We start from the raw sequence: 22500 nt of genomic DNA, 5'->3' as shown, positions 1-22500 counted from the left end.
ACGACCGACTCCACGATCACTGTTTGAGGGTTGGTTTCTTTAGGGACCTTTCGATTCCAGACCCTGGGTTTAGATGTAGTCAGTTAATCTGGTAAGTATATGCCACAAAAGTGTTTATATATAATAGATATTTATATATATATATATAAAAGAACAATAATGACATTTTAGGTAAAGAATGATGATTGTTGCAAGCAACCTCACAAATGAGAAAAGGAATCTCCAGATGGAATCTGAAGAGATTACAGATTACAGAACACGTTTCTAGACAGTCAGTGCTAGAAGCAAGATGTGACTGTAGCTTTGTGTGTTTTCTAAATTTACAGATATATCAGAGTACTGGGAATGTGTTATGGTAATGCTTTGTTTCAGCACAAAAAATCTGAACAAAAAAAAAGAAACACACCCTGAAGGCATGTGCTCTCACGTTTTCCTCGGCTGTCAACAGATCTGTAACGTGGAGGAGCTCGTCAGGCGTGATGCTCCGGCTGAATGTGGATCTCTGCTTGGTGGGACTTCCTGCAAACAGCCCCGATGTGAGGAGCGTTTGTTAGCAGGAGGGGAATGGGAAATTTTCAAAGCTTGACTCCCACGTGAATGGGGGACGATTTATTCTCTTTGTGTGCTGAAACGGGGTGGGGGGAGGGGGGGGTGTAGGGAGAGGAATTCCTTTTGTGATTTTATCATGGATTTACCAATATATGTGACGCCATGCTCCGGAGGTAACGCATTTGTTCTGTTTGTTTTATCTCTCTGTCTGATGCAGCGTCTTTGTTCTACAGAGGAAGGCCAGATGGATTGATCTGCAGGAGCCAGGGAAGAGGGAACTCTGTGCAAAGTCCCACAGCTGTTACAGAAAAACATCTTTTCCTTCCATGAAAAGAGGACGACCGGAGAAAGAAGTGAGGAGCTTACTGGAGGAAAGGAATGTCTGTGATACACATTCTGTACAGCACAGCGATGGGGGGGGGGGGGTGAAAATGTTAAGATTTGTTGTGATTCATTCCAGTAATGACTTCAAATGAATGATCAGGAACTAGAGCGACATGAATTGTCCACATATTGTTGAGTGAAGGTTTTGGTCTGCTGATGGACTCCTGGGAGTTCCACGATGTGTTCAGCCGACCTCTCAGACTCTCAGCTGGTTGAGGCTGCAGCTCCATCCGACTCCAACGTGAATCAAGAGGAAGTCACAGCAAACCACCAAATGAACTGAGCAACTCTGGGCGGCTCTTTATCCTGGCGCCTGGGAGCAGCAAAGACCAAGTGACGCTGCCGCAGCTCAGATGATGCTGAGACGTTCTGCACAGCGATGGGCAACTGGGAGGAATGTAAAATACTGGAGTTTAAATCATCGACTCAAAGTCAATGCATTTGATCAATAACACTGGAGAGACACTAAAAACACTTTTTTAAGGAGGAGTACAAGTACAAGTACTCACCTCTAGCTACTAGCTGATACTGATTATCTATACCAGGCCTTATTAAAGTTACCCTACCAGAATAAATCTTTGAAACTTACTTCCCCTAAAGGGAATAAACCAAAATGAAACCATTTCCACTCGTTTCCAACCTGCAGACTGATCAAACCAAATCAGAAATGTTTTCCCTCAAACTGATGTCATCTTCATGAACCTGCCGCAAAGCATTCTGGGATATCAAACATGGCGTTGAGGCAGCTCTAGCAAAAATATCAACGCTTGACCGATTCAGCCCGAAACAAAGCCAGACTTTCTCAAAGAAACGTTCTTCAAGCCACAAGAATAGTCTTGTTGATGGTTTTTCTTTTTGTAAATCGAGATCTGGCGAGATCCAGTGAACAAACGAGATCTTCTGGCACGATGCCTCAGGAAACTACGGGAGTTTCCGTGACGCTAAGATGTCAACAAACTTTAAATGCTGGAACTACGTGATTGTATGAATGTGATGAAGGCATTTCCTTCAGAAAGGTTTTGATGTATTAGATGAAATGTATTAGAGATGAACAACAACTAAAACTGGCTCCTCAATATTTCCTTTTTCCTTTGTGGATTCTAGCAGAGGAACTATAAATGCCACAAAGTCTAATCCATAATCCAGATGCAAACGACAATCGAAGGCTGTGTGTCGCCACAAACCTCCTCCGTACAGCTTCTGTATCGACGCTACGTCTCCTCCACCAGCCTCACAGTCCTCAGTAGCATAGCGCAGAGCGTAGCGTCTTTATACACACTGTAGACTGTAGACCGAGGGACCGAGCTGCTAATGAGTCTATCAGACTGTAATCATGTTTAGCATGTAGCGTGGCTGGTGAGTGAGCCTGAAACTGTAGCATGTAGCATGTAGCGTGGCTGGTGAGTGAGCCTGAAACTGTAGCATGTAGCATGTAGCGTGGCTGGTGAGTGAGCCTGAAACTGTAGCATGTAGCATGTAGCATATAGCATGTAGCGTGGCTGGTGAGTGAGCCTGAAACTGTAGCATGTAGCATGTAGCATGTAGAGTGGCTGGTGAGTGAGCCTGAAACTGTAGCATGTAGCATGTAGCACGACTCTGAGTTCCATGTTGAGCAGTTAAACTACTGAGGGACGTCGTTCTAACTCTGCTGGTCCAAATGTCTCTGGTGATGAAGTTGCTGGTGATGAAGTTGCTGGTGATGAAGTTGCTGGTGTTGCACCAACTATCTTCCTCTTCCTCTTCATATTTCATCAGAACATCATTTACAGTCTTTCTCATTAATATTGAAGAATCTCCAAACCACGGACATCGCTCATCCTCTCTTCTGTGCCTGCGGGCGACGCTGCAGACGCATGGCATCATTTAATACTCGCTGGGTTGTATCGAGGAGCTTTTGATGAGTACGAGTACGAGGACTCGGTGCAGTATCAGACATGGTACCATATATCAATACCATACCCTGTACCTCAGTGGACCAGTGAGCAGATGATGTGGCGGGACTAGCCTGCCATTGCCTCTTCCTGTTGCCCTGAGGATGGCGCTCTGCTGCTTCTGAGTCGTGTTTGCGTCCGCCATGTGAGAACCTCAGAGACGGGGGATGTTTGGTTCTGTGTTTGTGAGGAAGAGGGGGTGGGTAATCCCTGCGGTACTCTGTACGCCTGCAGGGAAGCATGGATCAACCAGCATGACACGCATCATCTCCGGCTCTGGCTTTCTGTCTCGTTTCCCATCAGCCACCATGTCCGATCTCCTGCTCTCCAGCAGAGAGGAGAACGAATCGCTGCTTCCCGCCTGCTTCACTGACCATTTTCTCTTCCAGGAAAATGGAATCATCTCTTGACACATCATGCAAATTATTAGATGTGATCTACACTTGAATTTCAAGTTTCACTCTTGATATTGAAAACACCTTTTTCTTCCTCCTGATTTATTGGCTGCTCTGGAGCTTTTCAATCATCTTCACATGGAGGACGACAAATTCAGACCAACTTCAACCAACAACAATAAGAACATTAGAAAATCAATTCCAATATATTCGCAATTAATATTGCTCCGAGCACCATTTGTCTTTTCACTTGAAATCGTTGCCTTGGAAACGGGCTCAAGGTTTGATGAAGAAACAGAAAATTAACGGCCAAAGAAACAAGACTTGAAACATGAGTTAACAGTAACATCAGCACAATACTTTAATAGAATTAAACTGAACATCACTGAGCGTCCAGATTAATCTGAAACACGGAGGTCAGAGCACGTACACACTTTGGCTCCAGAAAGAGACTTAATATTTGGAAATAATATAATCAGAGAATACTGTACTTCGTGAGGATATTTAAACTGTTTGGACATACTGCTTACTTTACTCTTACTTTTATACGTGTTTTGACAGTCAACTGGTTCTCCAGTGGAAACACGTGCAAACCTTCCTGAAACAAGGAGAAGATCCACAAGACGACGTTTGAGCGTCACAAGCTGCAGCAACACTCTGAAAGCAGAGCGTCCACAAGGACTCAATCGTGGTAGAAAATTCTCCTTGGGTCTCCTCGTGAAATTATTTATTTTGACGTCTGGAGAAATTACATTTCATGAATTTTGGGTATTTTCGGAGTTAAAACGAAGTTAAACTGTTTTCTTGTACAAAAAGTAATTTTCAAAGTAATTTGTTATTTCTTTATTGATCCAGGAAGATTTACCATAACGAAGCAGACACCTTACATATATTTCAAATTTTAAAAAGGTGACATTCAGATCTCCCCCCCATCCCCCCCAAGTGCTCAATAACTGCTGCTGATGGAGGCTGATGGAGGCTGATGGAGGCTGCTGCTGTTGCAGGAGTTGCTTCAGCAGGGTTTCCCGCCACACGGGGCTCATTGACTCCACAGCGTTGACTGCAGCTCTTTCCACGCCACATTGGTCAGCTCCACTCCTCCAGCTTCCACCCGCCTCCACCCGCCTCCACCCGCCTCCAGCTCCCTCCATGGGGCTCTGACAAACCAAACTGTGGACATAAAGGCAGAAGGGAAATAAAAACACCCAGAGCAACAAGACAGTTACACACTTGCTGCAAGGCAGGATGGAGATATTTGTCCTTTTAGTTTATGTTGAATTAAACACTTTCCTGCACATGCCAGCGTAAACTATCTGAGTCTTGTTTCCACTGCGCAGCACGGTAGGGCGTGGTACCACGGTAACGCGTACCCAGACCCACCTGCTTTGTGGTTCCACTGCAGAGTGCGGCGAAAATGTAGGCGGGGTTGTTATTGCCATGTAATGACGCGGGTATGTGATGTCATTACGCAACAGTAAAGGTGGGGGACACTTTGTCGTGGCGCTGCTCAGGCGTCCGAGCAAAGCCGTGAGCCACATTCTCATAGTGAGCAGCCGCGTCCAGCTCCTGCTAATCTCCTCCTCCTGTTTCAGAGAGGAGCGTCTGCACCTTGTCAGAACACCAGGGGGCAGTGTGGCGCCCACATTTCAATGATCTGACTGAAACTACTAGTGAGCATGAAGCAGTGTATGCGAACGGAGGGTTTAAATATCGCGGCTTGTTGAGAGAGACGAACGTCACGACCAGTCAGCAACTGCCAACTTCACGGGCCGCCGCGAGGTCGGGCCGCCGCGAGGGCGGGCCACCGCGAGGCCGGGCTGTGTGAGGCCGGGCCGCCGTGAGGCCGGACCGCCGTGAGGCCGGACCGCCGTGAGGCCGGGCTGCTGCGCCGCTGGTGTCCAGGCCGCCTGCAGACGGCGTCGGCACCGGAAACATTCTCTTTGTTTTGGTCGTTTCACTCTCCACTTGGCTCGGAGGTTTGCAACGGAGGTTGCCATTGGAAACAGTTTTCAGAGCTTCGTTCTATCACTGTAAACCTCCTTTCTTCTCCCATGTTGAAGCATTTGATTCAGACACTCCCAGAAATAAAGTGAAAGGAGCAGAAATTCACTATGTAACGCCCAAATGTTGAAAAATAAGCCCCAAACTCAAACACGTGTTATTTTTGTTCGCCTCTATGTCCACTCCGGGGCTCTGGACTAAAACAAGACGGACGCAAAAAAACACCAATAGAGACACGAAGAGACGTAATGTCTTCTTTCTCTTTGGTGCATCTGAGGTTCAGGCCAAACTAGATGGAGCGACCCGGACTAAACCGATGAAGACAGTCCGTCTCCTGGTACCTGGATGAGCGCCGTCAGCGCCAAATTGTTGAAATCAGTGACGTATCACGTTTTGGACTGACGCAATGACGTGGCTCTCACTTGGCTCCGGTAACGGTGGAAAAAGAACCGGTTCTTTGGTGGGGCTCATTTAAGAACTGGCTCTGGCACCGGCCCTGAACTAGAACCTGGTTCTTTTTGGTGGAAAAGCCCTACCAGTGTCCGCTGTCATGGCGTCCCCTCGCCATTGGATCTGCTGTATATTCGGTGTTTAGGCAATATTTTAAAGAAACGCCTGTTATATTTAAAGAAAATCTTTGTTACAGAAGAGAAGATTAATGTGCTTCTTAAAGGACATATTTCTTCGGTGTGAAACAAGAGCTGCGAGCACAAAACCAAACCCTTGAGCCAAACCCGACGAGGACAAACCGAGGCCTGAAGTATCTTAATAGTAGTCCAGGTTATACGGCGTACACCCACTGAGTTTTCAGTCAGCACTGATCCACTTGACTATTGAGGCAGGTACTGCTGACTGGACAGACCCTGAAAGCATCACACAGGTTATGAAAATGGATTAACCAGCTTACTTCAGTGAAGAAACAGAAATGGGGTCGGCCCCACGCCTCTCACTAACGCCTTGCTTCTAAACCATTTGATCCATTTCAAATGGACAGTTTTAATGTTAAAAGAAAAAAAACCACCATAAATCCATTTTGTTTCCAGTTCGGTAATGATGAGTTTCTTTAATTTCTTAAACTGGTTTTTCACCAGAAAAGATGCATCAATTTCTCATTTTGTCCATTTTTCTTTCTCACAGATTCATTCCTTCTCCCTCTGCTGACTTTGTGAGCTTACCTTTGTGCACAGTGGAGACTTGACGTTCAACACGCCCGAATCCTAGAGATATTTCAATAGTATGAAAAAGTAAATAAACAAAAACACTTTTGCTTGTGACATGAATGAATTAAATGCTGACTCAGCTATTTTTTGGAAAGAAAAAAATTAGCTATACCCCTTAAAATCTTGAGGGCTTCATGACCCCCTATGAAACTTTACTGAGTGTTTATCTCATCAGACATGAAGACACAGTTTCTGAGTCGTCATTGAAACACGTTGTACCTCCAGGACGACGTGCTGCTTCCCTCTCACGCCTCCAACACCCCAAATGGGACTAATCCATCTTCAGAGTGTGAGTACATGAACTCCCAGCACTTTTGTCCCGATGGAGTGTGGGTATCCAATATTTTACAGTTTGTTTTTTGTAGACGCTGTATTGTCAATACCGCCGCAGTATTTTCATTAATACTCCTACATTTTCACTCTTAATTCCTTCTGCCTATGTGTGGTGCCGGTCCCCAAAACACTAATTACATTTACAAGAGAAAGAATGAAAATGACAAATAAAGACCTTGAACCTGGATGTTCCCCTCAGAACCAGTGAGCGCTGGTGAGAAGTCTCATAGTGAACCTTCATGAATAACTTGATACCTTCTCTCTGCTGCTTTTTCTCCACGCGATCACCCCCCCCCCCCCCCCCCCCCCCCCCCTTCAAATGGACCGTGCCAGTCCCACCGCCAGCAGGTCCATTTGCCTGGTGAGGTAAGCGCTTCCATTAGTGTTCATCAGCCTCGGCTACCGAGGGACTACTTTCTACTTTCCCGACATCTGCTTTCTGCCGGCCGCCGCACGCTAAAAGGCCACATGCTCCTGTAGCGAGGAGACGGAGACACGTCCTCCTGCTCAGTGTCTCCATGCAGAGACCCCCGACCCAACGTGACGTCCTGGGACTGATTCTATATGCCAAATGAAATAGCATTGTTTATTTATCATTGCCAAGACTACGTCACCCAAGTATTACAGCCTGAAATACAATATAAATATCCTCACAACTAAATACAAATCCTGGAAATAAGTGAATAAATGATGAATTATAAATACAACAATCAACATCAAGTTTTAATTAACTACATAGTTTGCAATAATAACTCATTGCTACAGTACACACAAAAACTAATCCAAACAACTACATACACAGCTATATGAAATATCTATTCATACTATTGTTGTTGGTGGCCCAACATTTGCACACAATGAACTTAAATATCTCAAAATGTGTGTGTGTGTGTGTGTGTGTGTGTGTGTGTGTGTGTGTGTGTGTGTGTGTGTGTGTGTGTGTGTGTGTGTGTGTGTGTGTGTGTGTGTGTGTGTGTGTGTGTGTGTGTGTGTGTGTGTGTGTGTGTGTGTGTGTGTGTGTGTGTGTGTGTGTGTGCGTATCGGGGGGCATTGCTTGATTTCAATCGATGCTTTTCCATTTCAGGAGTTAACAGTACTCAGTGGTTTTATTCTAAATATATCAGAGGTGAATGTTTTCCAGATGTTCTGGCGTCACAGAGTTTCCATCGACATTCAGTTTGATGTTTCATTCAGTCTTCATCAGTTTATCATGACGGATAATTGTAAAGATCGATAAGTTACTTTGAAGTAATCCAAGATCTATTGTGCAAAGAGTTGTTGTTTTTTTTCCATGGAAGATTTCAGTAGTTCCACTTTTGTGCACCGGGTGTCAGTAGTGAGTCGTCAGGCTGCAGCTAGCTGCTTCACGTTTATCTTTCCCACCAGCTTTATTTTTAGATTGTTTATCAGTGGAAACACACATTCTACTTCCAGACAGTTTTATTTCACCACTGCTGATGTTTTGTTTCAGTCTATTTGAGAAAAAAATAAACTGAAATGAAGTTGATTAAAAGTTTAAATGTAAAAGTTTGTGAAAGAACCTTCATGAGACATTAACAGACACCTGATTCTGTATATTAGATATATCTGTATATATCTGTATATATCTGTATATATCTGTATATATCTGTATATTGACCCTGAATAGATGATTTGAGTTGGACTGATTCCACAGCCGATCGGAGGAATCTCGCTCCAGGACGCGACTCCACCTTCCCTCTGGTTCCTGGTGCATCAAGTCCATAGCAACCGCCATAGCAACAAGGAAGACGTAGTGAGAACTGAAAATCTAAGTCAAAATTAAAATTGGAAGAAAATATATATAAATTTTACCAGTGACATTTTAGTAATGCAACTTTTATTTTGTGTACAGAGCCGTAGATGTTCTTCCTTTATTTCTGAACATTTCCATGTTTTGTGTCTCCATAGTGAGAAGGTCTCGTTTGGTCTCAAAGCTGCAGACGGCTGATGGCCAGTGTCCTCTGGTGGATATGTTAACGCTACTCTACTCAAGCATGAACACGCTAATAACACATTAGTGTCAAACAGTCACCAACTCTGTCCTGCCTGTTTCACTATCGTCTCAGGGTCACTATTACTCTAAACTCTCGCTTGTTGGCGACGGCTCTTCATCCATCCTCACGGTGTCTCATCAGCAGTGAATGAAGGCTAACTTCTCTTTCCGGGAGCTGTCGACTGCTGCCTACATGTTGGAGGTTTATTTCACCTCTTCCTGCCGTTCGGTTTGTCCTTAGAGCATCTTCCTCCCACTACATGAACTCAGCAGCTCTACCGTATCAGCCAACCTTAAGCCCCCGTCCCTTCCTCTCAGCTTCCTCCGGCGCCGGGCTCTGGTTCAGACCTTTGACAGGCCTGGTATTTGGAGCCTGGTGGCGGTGGGCTTCTCTCCAGCACCGGCCCCACTGAGAGGGCCTGCCCGTCTGCCTCCCCGCCCGCCCAGAGAAATGAAATTAGGGAAGACATGATGGCACAGTCATCCTCTCCCCACCCACAGGCTGATTGTGTTAGCAGAGCATAAACTCGATTTGGTGCTTTTCTGCGGCCATTGGAGAGGAATTGATTTGGATTTAGTCTAACTGGCTGAGCCACATGTCCTCAACCAACAGGGATAATTTCTGAGGAGGGACAGCAGTGGGATGATGATGATGGTAGATGGAAGGATGAAGGGTTCGAGGAGGGATGTTCTGGTGATCAAATTCAGCCCCGTCACTGTTAGACTGGATGTTTTAATCTAGATTCATTGTGAAACTTTCAGATGTTCTCATCCATTCAGATTGAATGAGACTGATGTTTGTGGCTCATCAAGCCTCCAACTGTGTCCAGGTTATAGCTTGACTGTGATGAGGAGGATGAGGATGATGACAATGATGATGATGATAAATTGAGGATGAGGAGGATAATGATAAGGATGGTGATAAGGGTGAGGATGAGGATGATGGTGAGGATGAGGATGAGGAGGATGAGGATGATGAGGATGATGATGATGATGATGATGATGATGATGATGATGATGATGATGGTGATGATAAATTGAGGATGAGGATAATGATAAGGATGGTGATGAGGATGTGGATGATGACGATGATGATGATGATGATGATGATGATGATGATTGTGATGATGACGACGATGATGATGATGATGATGATAAATTGAGGACGAGGATAATGATAAGGATGGTGATGAGGAGGTGGATGTGGAGGATGAGAATGATGAGAATGACGCAGATGAGGATGATGATAATTATGATAAATTGATGAGGATGATGATAATGACAAGGATGTGATGATGATGGTGACAATGATTACGGTGATGAGAATGATTATGATAATGACAAAATGATTATGATTAGGATGACAATAATGATGATGAATATTATGATGAGGATGAGGATGATGATGATTATGAGCATTTTCACTTATACAGTCTCATACAGTCCTTTTCAACTGCTTCCCAAAGCGCTTTACATCATTAGTCACATTCACCCGTTCACACACACACATTCACACACTAATAGCCTAGTACATGGAGTGGGAACAGTTTGGGGTTCAGTGTCTTGCTCAAGGACACTTTGACATGTGGACAGGTGGAGCATGATGATGATGAGGATGATCATTCTGATGACAATAACGATGACACAAATGCTTCTTTTCCTAACGACACTCCTATAGTTTGTAAGCTTGTTTGTTTTTAAAGGAACAGTTGAATACAAGTAAACGTCTTGCCTCCATCTTGTTCCCGCTGCTGGAACATGAATCATTAGGGTTCATAACTCACCACTGTACAACCTCTCACTCATCATGATCATATTTCTACCTCAAGTATTTATTTGCACTGTATTTTGTAGAGCGCCATCATTACACTGTGCGCAGTTGATGGTCGGTCGCCACGATGAGCCGCAGCTTTTTTCTCTACAAATGAAGGACTTTAATGTTACTGCCAGTCTCAGTTTAATCACTCCAGGGGGTAATAAGTCCAACAGTATAGTGACAATTGATTCATCACATATTGTCTTTACTTGGAACATGATTTTAAAAATGTGCATGGTTATTGTAAAATACCAGGGGATCATTTGCAAAGTGTTATTAAATTCTCATGAAGCACCGTGACATAGCAGCTTCTTCCAGAAGCTGCACCCTGCAGACAGCTAATGAAATGTTCAATATAGTGTGAACCTCATGGCTAACAACCTCGTGGCTCATAAATTTTGTACGACTGTAATTTATGGAAAAAAAGTTCCCAATTACAAACCTAATGTTTAATTGATCAATACATCCATCCTGACTCCCTGACAATTTTGCCGAGCAACGGCCAACAGTCACAAATCAAACAGCTGATACGAGGACAACATGTCTTTGAAGGATCACTGCTGTCTGGAACAAAGTACTACCAAGCACTATCGTAGAATAAATAATGTCAACGACCTCAAATATCCAAGGTACAAACTACTTCCCTGTATACGTTCAGTCCAGACACAATGTTTTCCTGAGAGTAGGTTATTAAATAAATTCATTAATAAAAACAAAAGCACATTTTAGTTATTTCACAGATGATGACGTGTGAGTGTTTCTAACATTGACTCATCTTCTATTCTGCTTCATCCAGTTCAGGTTTGGAGGTTCTGGGTCCAATCCTAGCCATATGTGAAGGCAGGATATAGTCTATGCAGGCCACCAGTCCATCACTCTGATGATACGACAGCCGAGTCGTGTTCAACAGCAGCAGAATCACCGAATCACAGAAATGAAGCTACGAGTGATGTGATGTTGAGAAAAACTGCCTGGCGGAGACTTATTCAACATGGTTAATGTAACGAGAGAGCTTAGAGCCCCAAAGCAACAGAAACTGGATTGGTGATGGGGTTAGGGTTGGGGATGACTGTCAGCAGAGTCCTGGAAGCCTGGTGGAGCTCGCTCCTTCAGGAAACAGTTCTTGATGGGCACCAGGACGATGGTGGGACCAGGCAGGACATGTGGACCACAAGGCCAAGGTTCAGCTGAAGAGACGACTCCTCTCCTGTGGAAGGGTGAAGCAGCTCTGAGAGAGGTGGTTAGGGAGGGGCATGGTGGAACGAGGCAGAGTGAACGCTTCACAGTCCTGCCTGAGAATGAAGAACATTCTGGCACAGACGGCCTGAACTGATGAGCCACAGCTGGTAGCAACAGGTGGGACTGACGGAGGCTGATGAGCTGTGGTGAGCTGGAGAGGGAAGGGAGGCCTGGTAGGGCCAGAACCATTTTCCACACCAGCAGGAGAGCAGCCGGGCAGATTGTGTCATCCACTGAATTGCAAAGCCTCCAGTGTGATGGCTCATCCCAATTCCCCCGACCTGCCACCTCTTCACCATCAAGGAGTCCCGGCCGTATCCCTCCATCGTCCTAAAAACCATCAGGACTTGATCTCATCTTGAGTTCTTTGCATAATTTGTACTGATGTCCAAACAGAGAGACAATTCTTCTGGGTGCTGAAGGCCTTGCTGGTAAACTGTTTGAAGCAACAGTATTTGCAGGTGGAACTCTTTTGGGATGAAGCAGTTTCAGGTCAGGATGCTTCAGAGTGAGAACGACCTGGACCTCTTCAACGACCTGAAGTCAAGCACCACCGGGCTTTTCTTTTCACTTGATCAACAATTTGCTCGTGAAAGAACTTGACCTGGAGGTGTCTTTTCTCTGCTGAGCTCCTCTTGAGGAAATGGGGCGTTAGCAGTGACTTGGTGTCTTCCTGAACTCTGTGGACTTTGGGTCGAGAGGCAGACTGTGGTTCTGGAGGTTGATACCAGGAGCTGCACGTTTTAACGGGACAACAGTGCAATTCACTAAAGTCTTCTGCTGGAAACAAATGTTATTTTCCATTTTTGTTTCAGAAAAGTTTCCTGGCCAGATGACCGTGATGAGGATCAGGGTTCACATGGAAGTATGAAGAAGTGCTGTAGGTTGCACGCCATGTCACTAGTTGGTGCTGTTTATTTCAATACAACAACTTATGCGTGCGTACAGAGAAGATTACGACGTAAACATGTCAGTTCCTTGTAGCTGTCGGTCCACTCAGTGTCTGTAGCGAAGAAATGTCCTCCACGTATGCAGATGATGGTGTATTAAATGGTATTAAATGTTCCCTTTGCTGGAGGACGGCTGTTAGAATCTAAAGCGTGAGCCGCACAGACACTCCGGGATCCTCCGTTGTTATTGTTCTCCGTCTACTTACACACGACTGCACATGTGCAATTTGTGCATTTTTCTCGTTCAGAGATAGAAACCAGGGCGTTTCAAAAACACTGGACTCTGGAAGCATTTTTCATGGAGGGATGTTTTCAGAAACTTGCAATTCTTAGTCGCCAAAATCCAAAGTAAGTTTAGAATTTTCTCTTAAGTAAGCAGGGCCGAACTCTCCTGCGGTATCATTATCACCGTTGGTAATAACACGCCAACGAGGCGGTGCAGCGCTTAAGTGCTGGCACCTCATTACTTTTATGAAATTAGCAACACAGGTATAATTGCTGAAGTTTCAGTGAGTTTGTTACTCGTTTCTTTTACAGGAAAACAGCTCAAAATCAGTTCTTTCTTTCTTTCCGCACCTGTCGAGGAAAACCTGATTCAGACAAACTCCTCTTGACAGAAGAAGAGCTTCTTATTAATCCTCAACTCATTTCTCCCCAGACCAATATGGAAGACGTCCAACCCGACGTCAGCCTGTTTCCTAAAGATACGATGGTTTTCCTCTGGAAGAACTTTAATTATTGTCAATTGGAGGTTTATTTATAAACCATTCAGCTTCATTTCATTACACGTTGTCAACCTTTACGTCTCCTGTGAATCAGTTTGTCGATCCTCAGTTTGCTTCATGTTGCTGTTTTAGTCTGAAAACATAAAAGAAAATTAAATAAAGAAAAAGCTTTTGGGATTTTAATTTCATTTGATAGAAAACATAATGAATCTGATCATTTTAATGCTGTTTCAGATGCTTTCGTGAATCAGATCCCCGGGGTACTTTCTTCTTCTTCTTCTTCTTCTTCTTCTTCTTCTTCTTCTTCTTCTTCTTCTTCTTCTTCTTCTTCTTCTTCTTCTTCTTCTTCTTCTTCTTCTTCTTCTTCTTCTTCTTCTTCTTCTTCTTCTTCTTCTTCTTCTTCTTCTTCTTCTTCTTCTAATTTCCTGGATGTGTGTGGATGAATTAAATGGCACACGGCAGCGTATCAACATGAGCTCTCTGCTTCCCTTGAGCTGCCCGTCGTCAGCTGCTTTGTGAGGATGTCAACTGATGAGAGAACATGTGCTCTCTTCTCAAGCAACACTCCCGTAACCTTGTGATGGCCGCATGTTATTTTTAGAGCTCTGACGGATGATAATGAGCATGTAAATGTTTGGTTTCCTTCCAGCGCAGCGCCCCAACATCCCCCCCACCCCCACCCCACCCCACCCCCGCCCCCGCCGGCCCCCCCGCACACTGACTTTCTCTGGTTAAATCATCCCAATTAGCCAACAAACCCAGACGGAGTCCCGTGGGAACACGCTCCCTGCAGGAGGGCCAGATTAAATGAATCAGTGCAGCAAGGCTTGTGTTCCTTCACAAAAAAACAACACTTTTCTTCTTTTCAGGCTCTTTGATTCCAAACTGAATGGATTTCCAACAGATACATATTTAATGAATGCGCTTCACACACCTCGGTGACTCCGTACGCAGATTTAAATTTCTAACATTTTCACACGTCTGTGTGTGTCTGTGAAGTCCAACCCCATGTTTAATAAGGACGTCCTCGCAAAGCTCACAATCACACACCATTAAAGTCACTGCACTGAGCCGGAAATCCTTCTCTTCGCTGCTAAGTACTGTTTTAATATCTTATTTTATGTGCTTGAGTTTCATAATTTGAGCTTTTGTTCCACTTGACTGTGATTGAACCTCCGGAGACTCCTACATGAAATCCTCCTGTAGAGTTTCTGCGCTTCCGTCGGATTTCCAAGAACATTTAATGTTTCGTTTTAATGTCTTTCATCACAGCACTTTTTTCTATTAAAGCGTGTCACATGGAGTGTGGGGAAAGTTCAATCAGCAGGAACGCAGCGACTCCCCGAGCTGAGCTCCATCTCCAGGTTCATTTCATCAAAGAGCAGCTCTGATATTTTCCACAACAGAGATCCTCCATTGTCGTTTCCTCCACCAGGATGTTCTCTTTCCTCAGATTTACAGAACCTGTTGGTGGCTGCTTCTCAGACACAATGGTGTCCGTCCTTGGAAGGAAGGAACCTTGACAGCCAAAGAGAGGAAGAGAAAGGGAGCAAGAGAAGAAGAGAGGAAGAGAGGTACAGGAAGAGAGGAACAAGAAGAGAGGAACAAGAAGAGAGGAACAGGAAGAGAGGAACAGCAAGAGAGGAACAAGAAGAGAGGAACAAGAAGAGAGGAACAGGAAGAGAGGAACAGGAAGAGAGGAACAAGAAGAGAGGAACAGGAAGAGAGGAACAGGAAGAGGGGAACAGGAAGAGGGGAACAGGAAGAGAGGAACAGGAAGAGGGGAACAGGAAGAGAGGAACAGGAAGAGAGGAACAAGAAGAGAGGAACAGGAAGAGAGGAACAAGAAGAGAGGAACAGGAAGAGAGGAACAGGAAGAGAGGAACAAGAAGAGAGGAACAGGAAGAGAGGAAGAGGAAGAGAGGAACAAGAAGAGAGGAACAGGAAGAGAGGAACAGGAAGAGAGGAACAAGAAGAGAGGAACAGGAAGAGAGGAACAGGAAGAGGGGAACAGGAAGAGGGGAACAGGAAGAGAGGAACAGGAAGAGAGGAACAAGAAGAGAGGAACAGGAAGAGAGGAACAGGAAGAGAGGAACAGGAAGAGAGGAACAGGAAGAGGGGAACAAGAAGAGAGGAACAAGAAGAGAGGAGTGGTTCCTCACATGAAGAGGTGTTAGAGTTGAGTCATGTCAGACACATTTTAGAACTCTGGTTGTATGACGACTCTTGAATACAAGATTCTCCTTTTACTACTATACTATTTTACTGCATGGAATATGTGAGTTTGGTCAGTTTGTTTTTAACCATTTAATTTTAAGCTTGTGAAGTTTTTATTTTCATTGTCGCCATTATAGTTTTATGTATTATGTTGTCAAATTAACAAACAAAACATAATGACTACTTTCTTGTCCTATTAACTGCTAATGTGTATTATTTATAATTAAAATCTGTCCACATATTTTTGAGTTATCACCAACCAACCAACCAACTAACAAACCAAACAACCACCCAACCAACCAACCAACCAACAAACCAAACAACCAACCAACTAGCTCACCAACCAACCAACAAACCAACCAACCAACCAACCAACCAACCAACAAACCAAACAACCAAACAACCAACCAACCAACCAACTAGCTCACCAACCGACAACCCAACAAACAACCACCCACCAACCAACCAACCAACCAACTCACCAACCGATACACAAACCAACCAGCCAACTACCCATTCACCAACCGACCAACTGACCGAGCAACTGACTGACTGACCAACAAACCAATCAACCAATCAATCAACCAACTAAAGAACCAACCAACTGAGTGACGTAGCGGTCACATTCTATCATGTAATACTCTCCAAGCTGTAGCGGGGTGTTTTTTTTTTAAGGAGTATGAGTACTCCATGCAGTAACGTACCCGATAGTGGATGCTGGTGTCTGTATCAGTGCATCCGTAATTATATTTTCACTAAACTGGAAATAATTCAAATCTTCTCATTCCAAAGTGTTCCCTTCATAGCTGCGCTGAGAAACATCCAGAGATCCTGCATGTATCTGTGAAGAGGAGATTACTCTGTGACAGCTGAGATATGAGCTGTCAAAGTTTCTTTTCAAACACGTTTTCATGTGAAATAAGATCGATGAGAACCAGAACAACAACTAGAAATGTAAACCGTTTCTCCCTCTATGTAATTAACAACTAAATATGGAGCGTGCTATATTAAAGCTCGTATCCTTTGTGTCGTGTGAATCCAGGCTGTGGTGTCAGTCATTAACAAACATTACGGAGGCAGAATATAGTAACGGAGGAAAGATACACCTACACTCTACCACTTTACAAGTACTCTCTTTATGCGCTCTGATTTATTGTAGGAAAAGGAGGTATAAATGGATTCCTACTTTTAAAGAGATGACCCTGACAATAGTTTTTATTCATAAGAAGGAAACCAGTTTGCGGCAGTAAAACGAAGGGAATTTATCAGGTGATGTTTTGAGTAGGACACGTCCAATGTGACTGAAGTGAAGCGTCCAGTTGGAAAGACGTATGAGCTCCACAGAGGAGCTGCTGGGTTCATCATTTTATAACGCTTCACTGAAACAACATTTCTTAGATCACTGCATGGTATTTGTGCTTGTCGCCGTCTGTTGCTCTTATATAAAAACTCACTCATTTTATTGGGTACCTTGAGAATACCAGGTTTGTCATCCTGCTGAACTGTAGTTTTTATAGACTGAAGAAGGTTCTGGAAACGTTCCTCAGACATTTTGTTCCAGCAGCAGCTGATCCCAGTCAGGATGGATCCAACCTCTCGTGATGTTTGTGGTAAATGAAGCACAAATAGAAACTCGTCACACTTCTGATCTTCTGCTCGTCATTAACCTCTGGAAACCCCGGAGCTCGTTGGAGTGAAGATCCAACTGGTCAGCAGCTCCTCAGAAACTACTACTACTATACCAACAACCATGAAGGTTCACCCTCACGCAAAGACAATATATTCTAAAATATATTCAATTTCTATATAATGAAATATTTTGTATTCTGATTTATCAGTTGATTGAAAAGTTTTCCTGAAGTTCATGTCTGTCTTGGCATTAGAACCTCATTCTGAATCAGAATTAACTGAAACAAAAAGAACAACCAGCATGCTTCTAATATATGGAATGATGTATTGTATTAATATACTACATTACAAGATATTGAAAAATACATAAAGAATTGCAGCTTTTCTTTTATTATATATCATCCAAATGTTTGATTGCAACTTAGATATGTATGTATATATAAAATAAAAAAGACCAATGGGTATTCATTCAAACTTCTTTAATTCCTATTTGAAAAGGAGATTTTATTTTCAAATAAAAATTAAAGATGTTATCGAGTGTCTATCAACTTTAAACATGAATACGTCCTGAATGAAATACGTGAATATCCGAAGATGAAAAGTCGATCCTGTCACCCTGGTTATTTTTGGCCTTTCTTCACCTTCAACCTCCAGCATGAATTCGTCTGTGAGCTCGTGTGGACGACTGGAATGGAGAGAGAATTTACATCTGGTTTAACGATGTCATGTTCAAGTTCCTAGTATGTACACACAAACTGCAAAAAGTTTATTTAGTCCAAATATTGGGAGGTTAAATTACAGATTTCAACCTACATGTTGAATGTTCTCCTAAAATGCTTTTAGGGGAAGATTATAGAATATGGTTGATATATTTATTGAATATGTGTCATTTTAATGTAGTGCTTGAATAGAAATTACTTGTGTCAATAATGTCGCATGTAATAATCTATATAAAATATAAGCATAAATATAAACAGAAGCAGTAGTTCATTGCAATATATGTTCCTATATATTACAATATATTATTGTTCCTTATGAGCTGAGTCGCTTCAATCACCTTTCTTCATCCTCCTCATGCTCATTTCCACCTTCATCAGCTCATCTTCATCACGTCTACCTGCAGAAACATCAGCCTGATGAGAGGATATTTGTCTGACGGGTAGTTAACAGTGGTACCTAATGAAGTGGCCGGTGAGTGTATTAGTCTACGTGTCTAAACCGCAGCAGAGGGTCGTTTCTCAACGCTGGAAGACCGATGAAGCAGAGGGAGTCTTCTTCACGCAATTACTAATCCAGTTATGGAGAAAAACCTAATATTCCTCAACACCTGAGGAAAAGAGAACGACGTCTTGAGTCTGTCCTGGTAATGAGGAAACCGCTGATTCAGACCTTCACAGACTCTTCTTTATGTCCTCGCACTTCATCCTGCAGTTTTCCAGTGTGACTTCCATCCGTCTCCTCGTTTCTCAGCTTTCCTCACACAGAAGGTCACAGTGCTAAATGAGAGTCTCCATTAGAGAGCAAAACCTGTTGATTCCATTCAAACAAACACCGAGCGAGACTGAATCCTCGGCGAGAGCAAATTGAAAATCATGTCACACCATCATGCTAAGTAACCTTTAAAACGACAGAATCTCCCTTTGATCAATCTCTTCCCCTAATATTCCCTGTGCAGCTTCATTAGCAGGCTGTATTCTTCATTTAATTTCTCACAAAAGCCCAGAGAGAATACCCGACAGCCCCACCGAGCTCTAATAAAGGAGCCCAGGCATGTGCCTGAAATAAACTTATTAACCAGTGCCAATTAGGCCAACATTTTGTTTTGGATTCTATCGCCGAGGAGACCTTGTTAAGGCATCGCCAAACGAACGAGGAAACAGAAGGCTGCTAGTACGTGGCGGGCGGCAATCACGTCTCGGAGAGTTAAGCAAGTGTGAACTCAGCTTCCACCAAAATATTTACTGGCCCTTTATTACATCTTTACTGTTGCTATGGTAAAGGGACCCCTCAACACCGACTATAAAAAGAACTGAGTCAGACTCCACTCCTTCATTATCGTGTACATTCAAGTGTTTAGTAGCACCTAGTGGAACACGGAGACAACTGCAACCGGCTCCAAGTCCATCAATCTCTTCAGGTACCTGCTTCCCTCCGGAGACCCGAGCTGGATGATGACGCGCTCCGGACCAGCAGCCTCCTGCACTCATCCAGACAAACAGGAAGTGCAGCTCTGATGACTGAGTCACTTCACCTCACCAGGACGTGTCCGTCTGGACAGGACCAGAAGCAAACAGTTCAGCCAAACACAGTCAGAATCACAACAGCAAGTACAATCTTGTAAAAAGAGTTTTAGATTCACCAGGGAGAGGAAATGCTGGAGGAACTGATCCAGGACCGCGGTGCAGTGAAGGATTCTGGGAACTGTGAAGAGGAGCTGATGTGATCAGTGGGTTTGAACCAGATATACAACGATCCCAATACAAGTATCTGTTGTCAGGTCCGATACTGCATGGAGTACTCATTCTCAAAAATCCCAGATACAACTCGGTAGTACTTCGTGATGTCATATATCAACAATGTTGCCTGAAGATACACAAGAGAGCATAAGCGATGTCCGTGGTTTGTGGATTTTTTAATATCAGTAAAAGTACGACGATGTCACTCAGTAGTTTAACTGCTCAGTACGGAACTCTGAGTTGTGCTACATGCTACATGCTAAAGATTTTCAGAACCCACACACCAGCGATGCTACATGCTACATGCTACAAAGTTTCAGGGCTCACACACCAGCCATGCTACATGCTACATGCTAAAGAGTTTCAGAACTCACACACCAGCGAGGCTACATGCTACAGAGTTTCAGAACCCACACACCAGCCACGCTACATGCTACATGCTACATAGTTTCAGGGCTCACACACCAGCCATGCTACATGCTACATGCTACATGCTACAGAGTCTGACTCCCAGCCCACGCAGACACTGTAACGACCCTGCAGAGCTCCTTCTGCGTCAGGCTGCGTGACACAGGAGATACTGCAGGTCCTCCCTTCATGCTGTCGTCTGACTGTATCGATCCTCGTTGCTTCTAGAGCAGCTCTTCATCATCATCATCATCATCCTCTTTAGAGCTATAGAATACACTCAATTCTCCTGTGCAATACCTAGTTTACCTACGTGGAGTTATCTCCATTTCTAAAAAGCACTTATTTGAAATAGAATAAAGTTGGACCGACTTAATTGAATTGCTTTAAATGGTAACACCTAATTGAATCAAGTCCTGAAAACTGGGCTGGTGAACATTAATCACTGGATAGCAACTATACGTTTAGAGTTTTTATTTTCTTTTAAACAATTTGGGAGCCGACTTTAAAAGGAGCAATTCGCGTCTTCCTGAGGGGAACAACATCCACCATAACCGCTCTAACATCCTGGCAGAGCTGGGACTGGACAAAATGGTGCAATAAAGGAAATATTAAAACCATCTATAATACCAACAGCAGCAGAGTTAAACACGGACCCTGGTCCTGGAAGCTGCCTGGCGTTACCCTCAGTATTCCAACTGAAGCCTTGTTTACAGGACAACGTCTTCATGTCAAAACTTTTAACTCATTACTAAAATAACATCGCGAGCCTCTGAAAATGCTTCCGGAACATTTTAAAAACACCAACAAACAGTTATTTTCAACACACACATATACAGGAGAACAAACATTATTAACATTGACTACACTGTCATAGGCATGATGTGTTTCCTGCACATGTGGATGAGTGCTGGTATTACGCAGCACAGCGCCAACTAGTGGCCCGACATGCAAAGTACAACCCTTTCTATGTTTCCAGTGAGTCCCATGATCATTATCCAAATGTTTTGTCTGTACGGCGGGATTTTGGAAAAGAAAACATAAAAGACGATAAGTTTTCAGGATATCATTCCTCCACCAGATTCCACAGAAGAAAAAGTAAATATTTAGGAGCCAGTTTTAGTTGTTGATCTCTGATTCGTTATCAATACCGTTCTGAAGAAATTCCTCATTACACTGATAGAAACTCGTATTTCCAGTATTCACAGGTTTGTTAACATCTTTTAGTTTAGTTTCCCGAGGCACTCGATCTCACCACGTCTTGATTTGAACTGGAAAAACGATGAGTTTCACAACATTTAAGATTATTCCTCTGGCTTTAACACTCTTTCTTTAAGGAAGTCGGTTTGGTTTTGTTTTTGTGATAAATTGGTCAAATGTTGACATTTTCTCTTTAGCTGCTGCGACGCCATCTTTGAAATCCCAGAAAGCCAGAAATTCTCTTCATGGGAATTATATTCTAAAGATTATTATTCTGGTAGAATCAATTCAACTCTGAACTCCTGAAAACAGCAACTTGAACTCAGAACCGTCTGAGAACATCCTTGGAAGTCGAGCTAAAAAACCAGACAACACAACTGTCCAAAATAGAATAAGACAAAAACACTATAGCAACAAATACAAACGAAAAAGAAGAAAGAATTGATTTGATATAAATTGTTGGTTTTTCTCTGTAAAGGCGCCTTGAAATGTTCTATTAGTTGCTTTCTAATTAAAATGAACTGATTTAAATAGTGTTTACCAGCAGAAGCAGCAGGACAGTTTGTTCTCAGGTTAAATGTCACAGTCCTGCAGCCCGTGTGTTTTTCTAGTTCTCCGTTCAGCCGACTGGTCAGAGTTGACCCTATAGTCTGTAAGTGTTTATTCTGTACAGTTTACAAGCTGAAACACTGAAATGGTTCACTGCAGCAGTAAACGCTGCAGCGCTCGCCGGAAGCAGCTTTAATGAGTCTGTGTGTTTTAAGCAGGTTGGACAGAATCCGCCTGACAATGTGTGATTCCCTTTTAAATTAATGGTGTCAGTCTTCCAGAAGTCCGAACCCTGGTGTGAAATAACCCCGTCAGCCGACCTATTTTAAACCGAATCTAAAGCCTACAGCATACGGCTTTAATGAGGACGGCGCTGGCAAACTTTCACTCTTAACTAATGGTCAGATGTATGCGGGGAACGGCGGCTTGCGAGCCGGCTGCTGTGGAAACCACATGAAAATCACATCTTTGTTTGTCCCGCGCT

At 43.5% G+C, this 22500-nt stretch overlaps 1 protein-coding gene across 1 annotated transcript in view; it reads right to left on the bottom strand.

The window, feature by feature from the left end:
• Positions 1 to 22500, bottom strand: part of LOC308125946 (polypyrimidine tract-binding protein 2-like) — a gene marked incomplete at its 3' end in the record, with an annotated part of 56231 nt that overhangs the window by 2258 nt on the left and 31473 nt on the right. The window contains exons 12-13 of the mRNA XM_080489989.1: positions 5021 to 5166; positions 2893 to 3092 (exon numbers count right to left, since the gene is read on the bottom strand). Coding sequence (XP_080346115.1) covers positions 2893 to 3092; positions 5021 to 5166 — 346 coding nt within the window. The remainder of the gene's footprint in view (positions 1 to 2892; positions 3093 to 5020; positions 5167 to 22500) is intronic.

This window comes from Lipophrys pholis (genome assembly GCF_963383615.2).
Source record: "Lipophrys pholis genome assembly, chromosome: 20".
Classification (NCBI taxonomy): domain Eukaryota; kingdom Metazoa; phylum Chordata; class Actinopteri; order Blenniiformes; family Blenniidae; genus Lipophrys; species Lipophrys pholis.
This window is presented reverse-complemented; position numbering and strand designations above follow the sequence as displayed.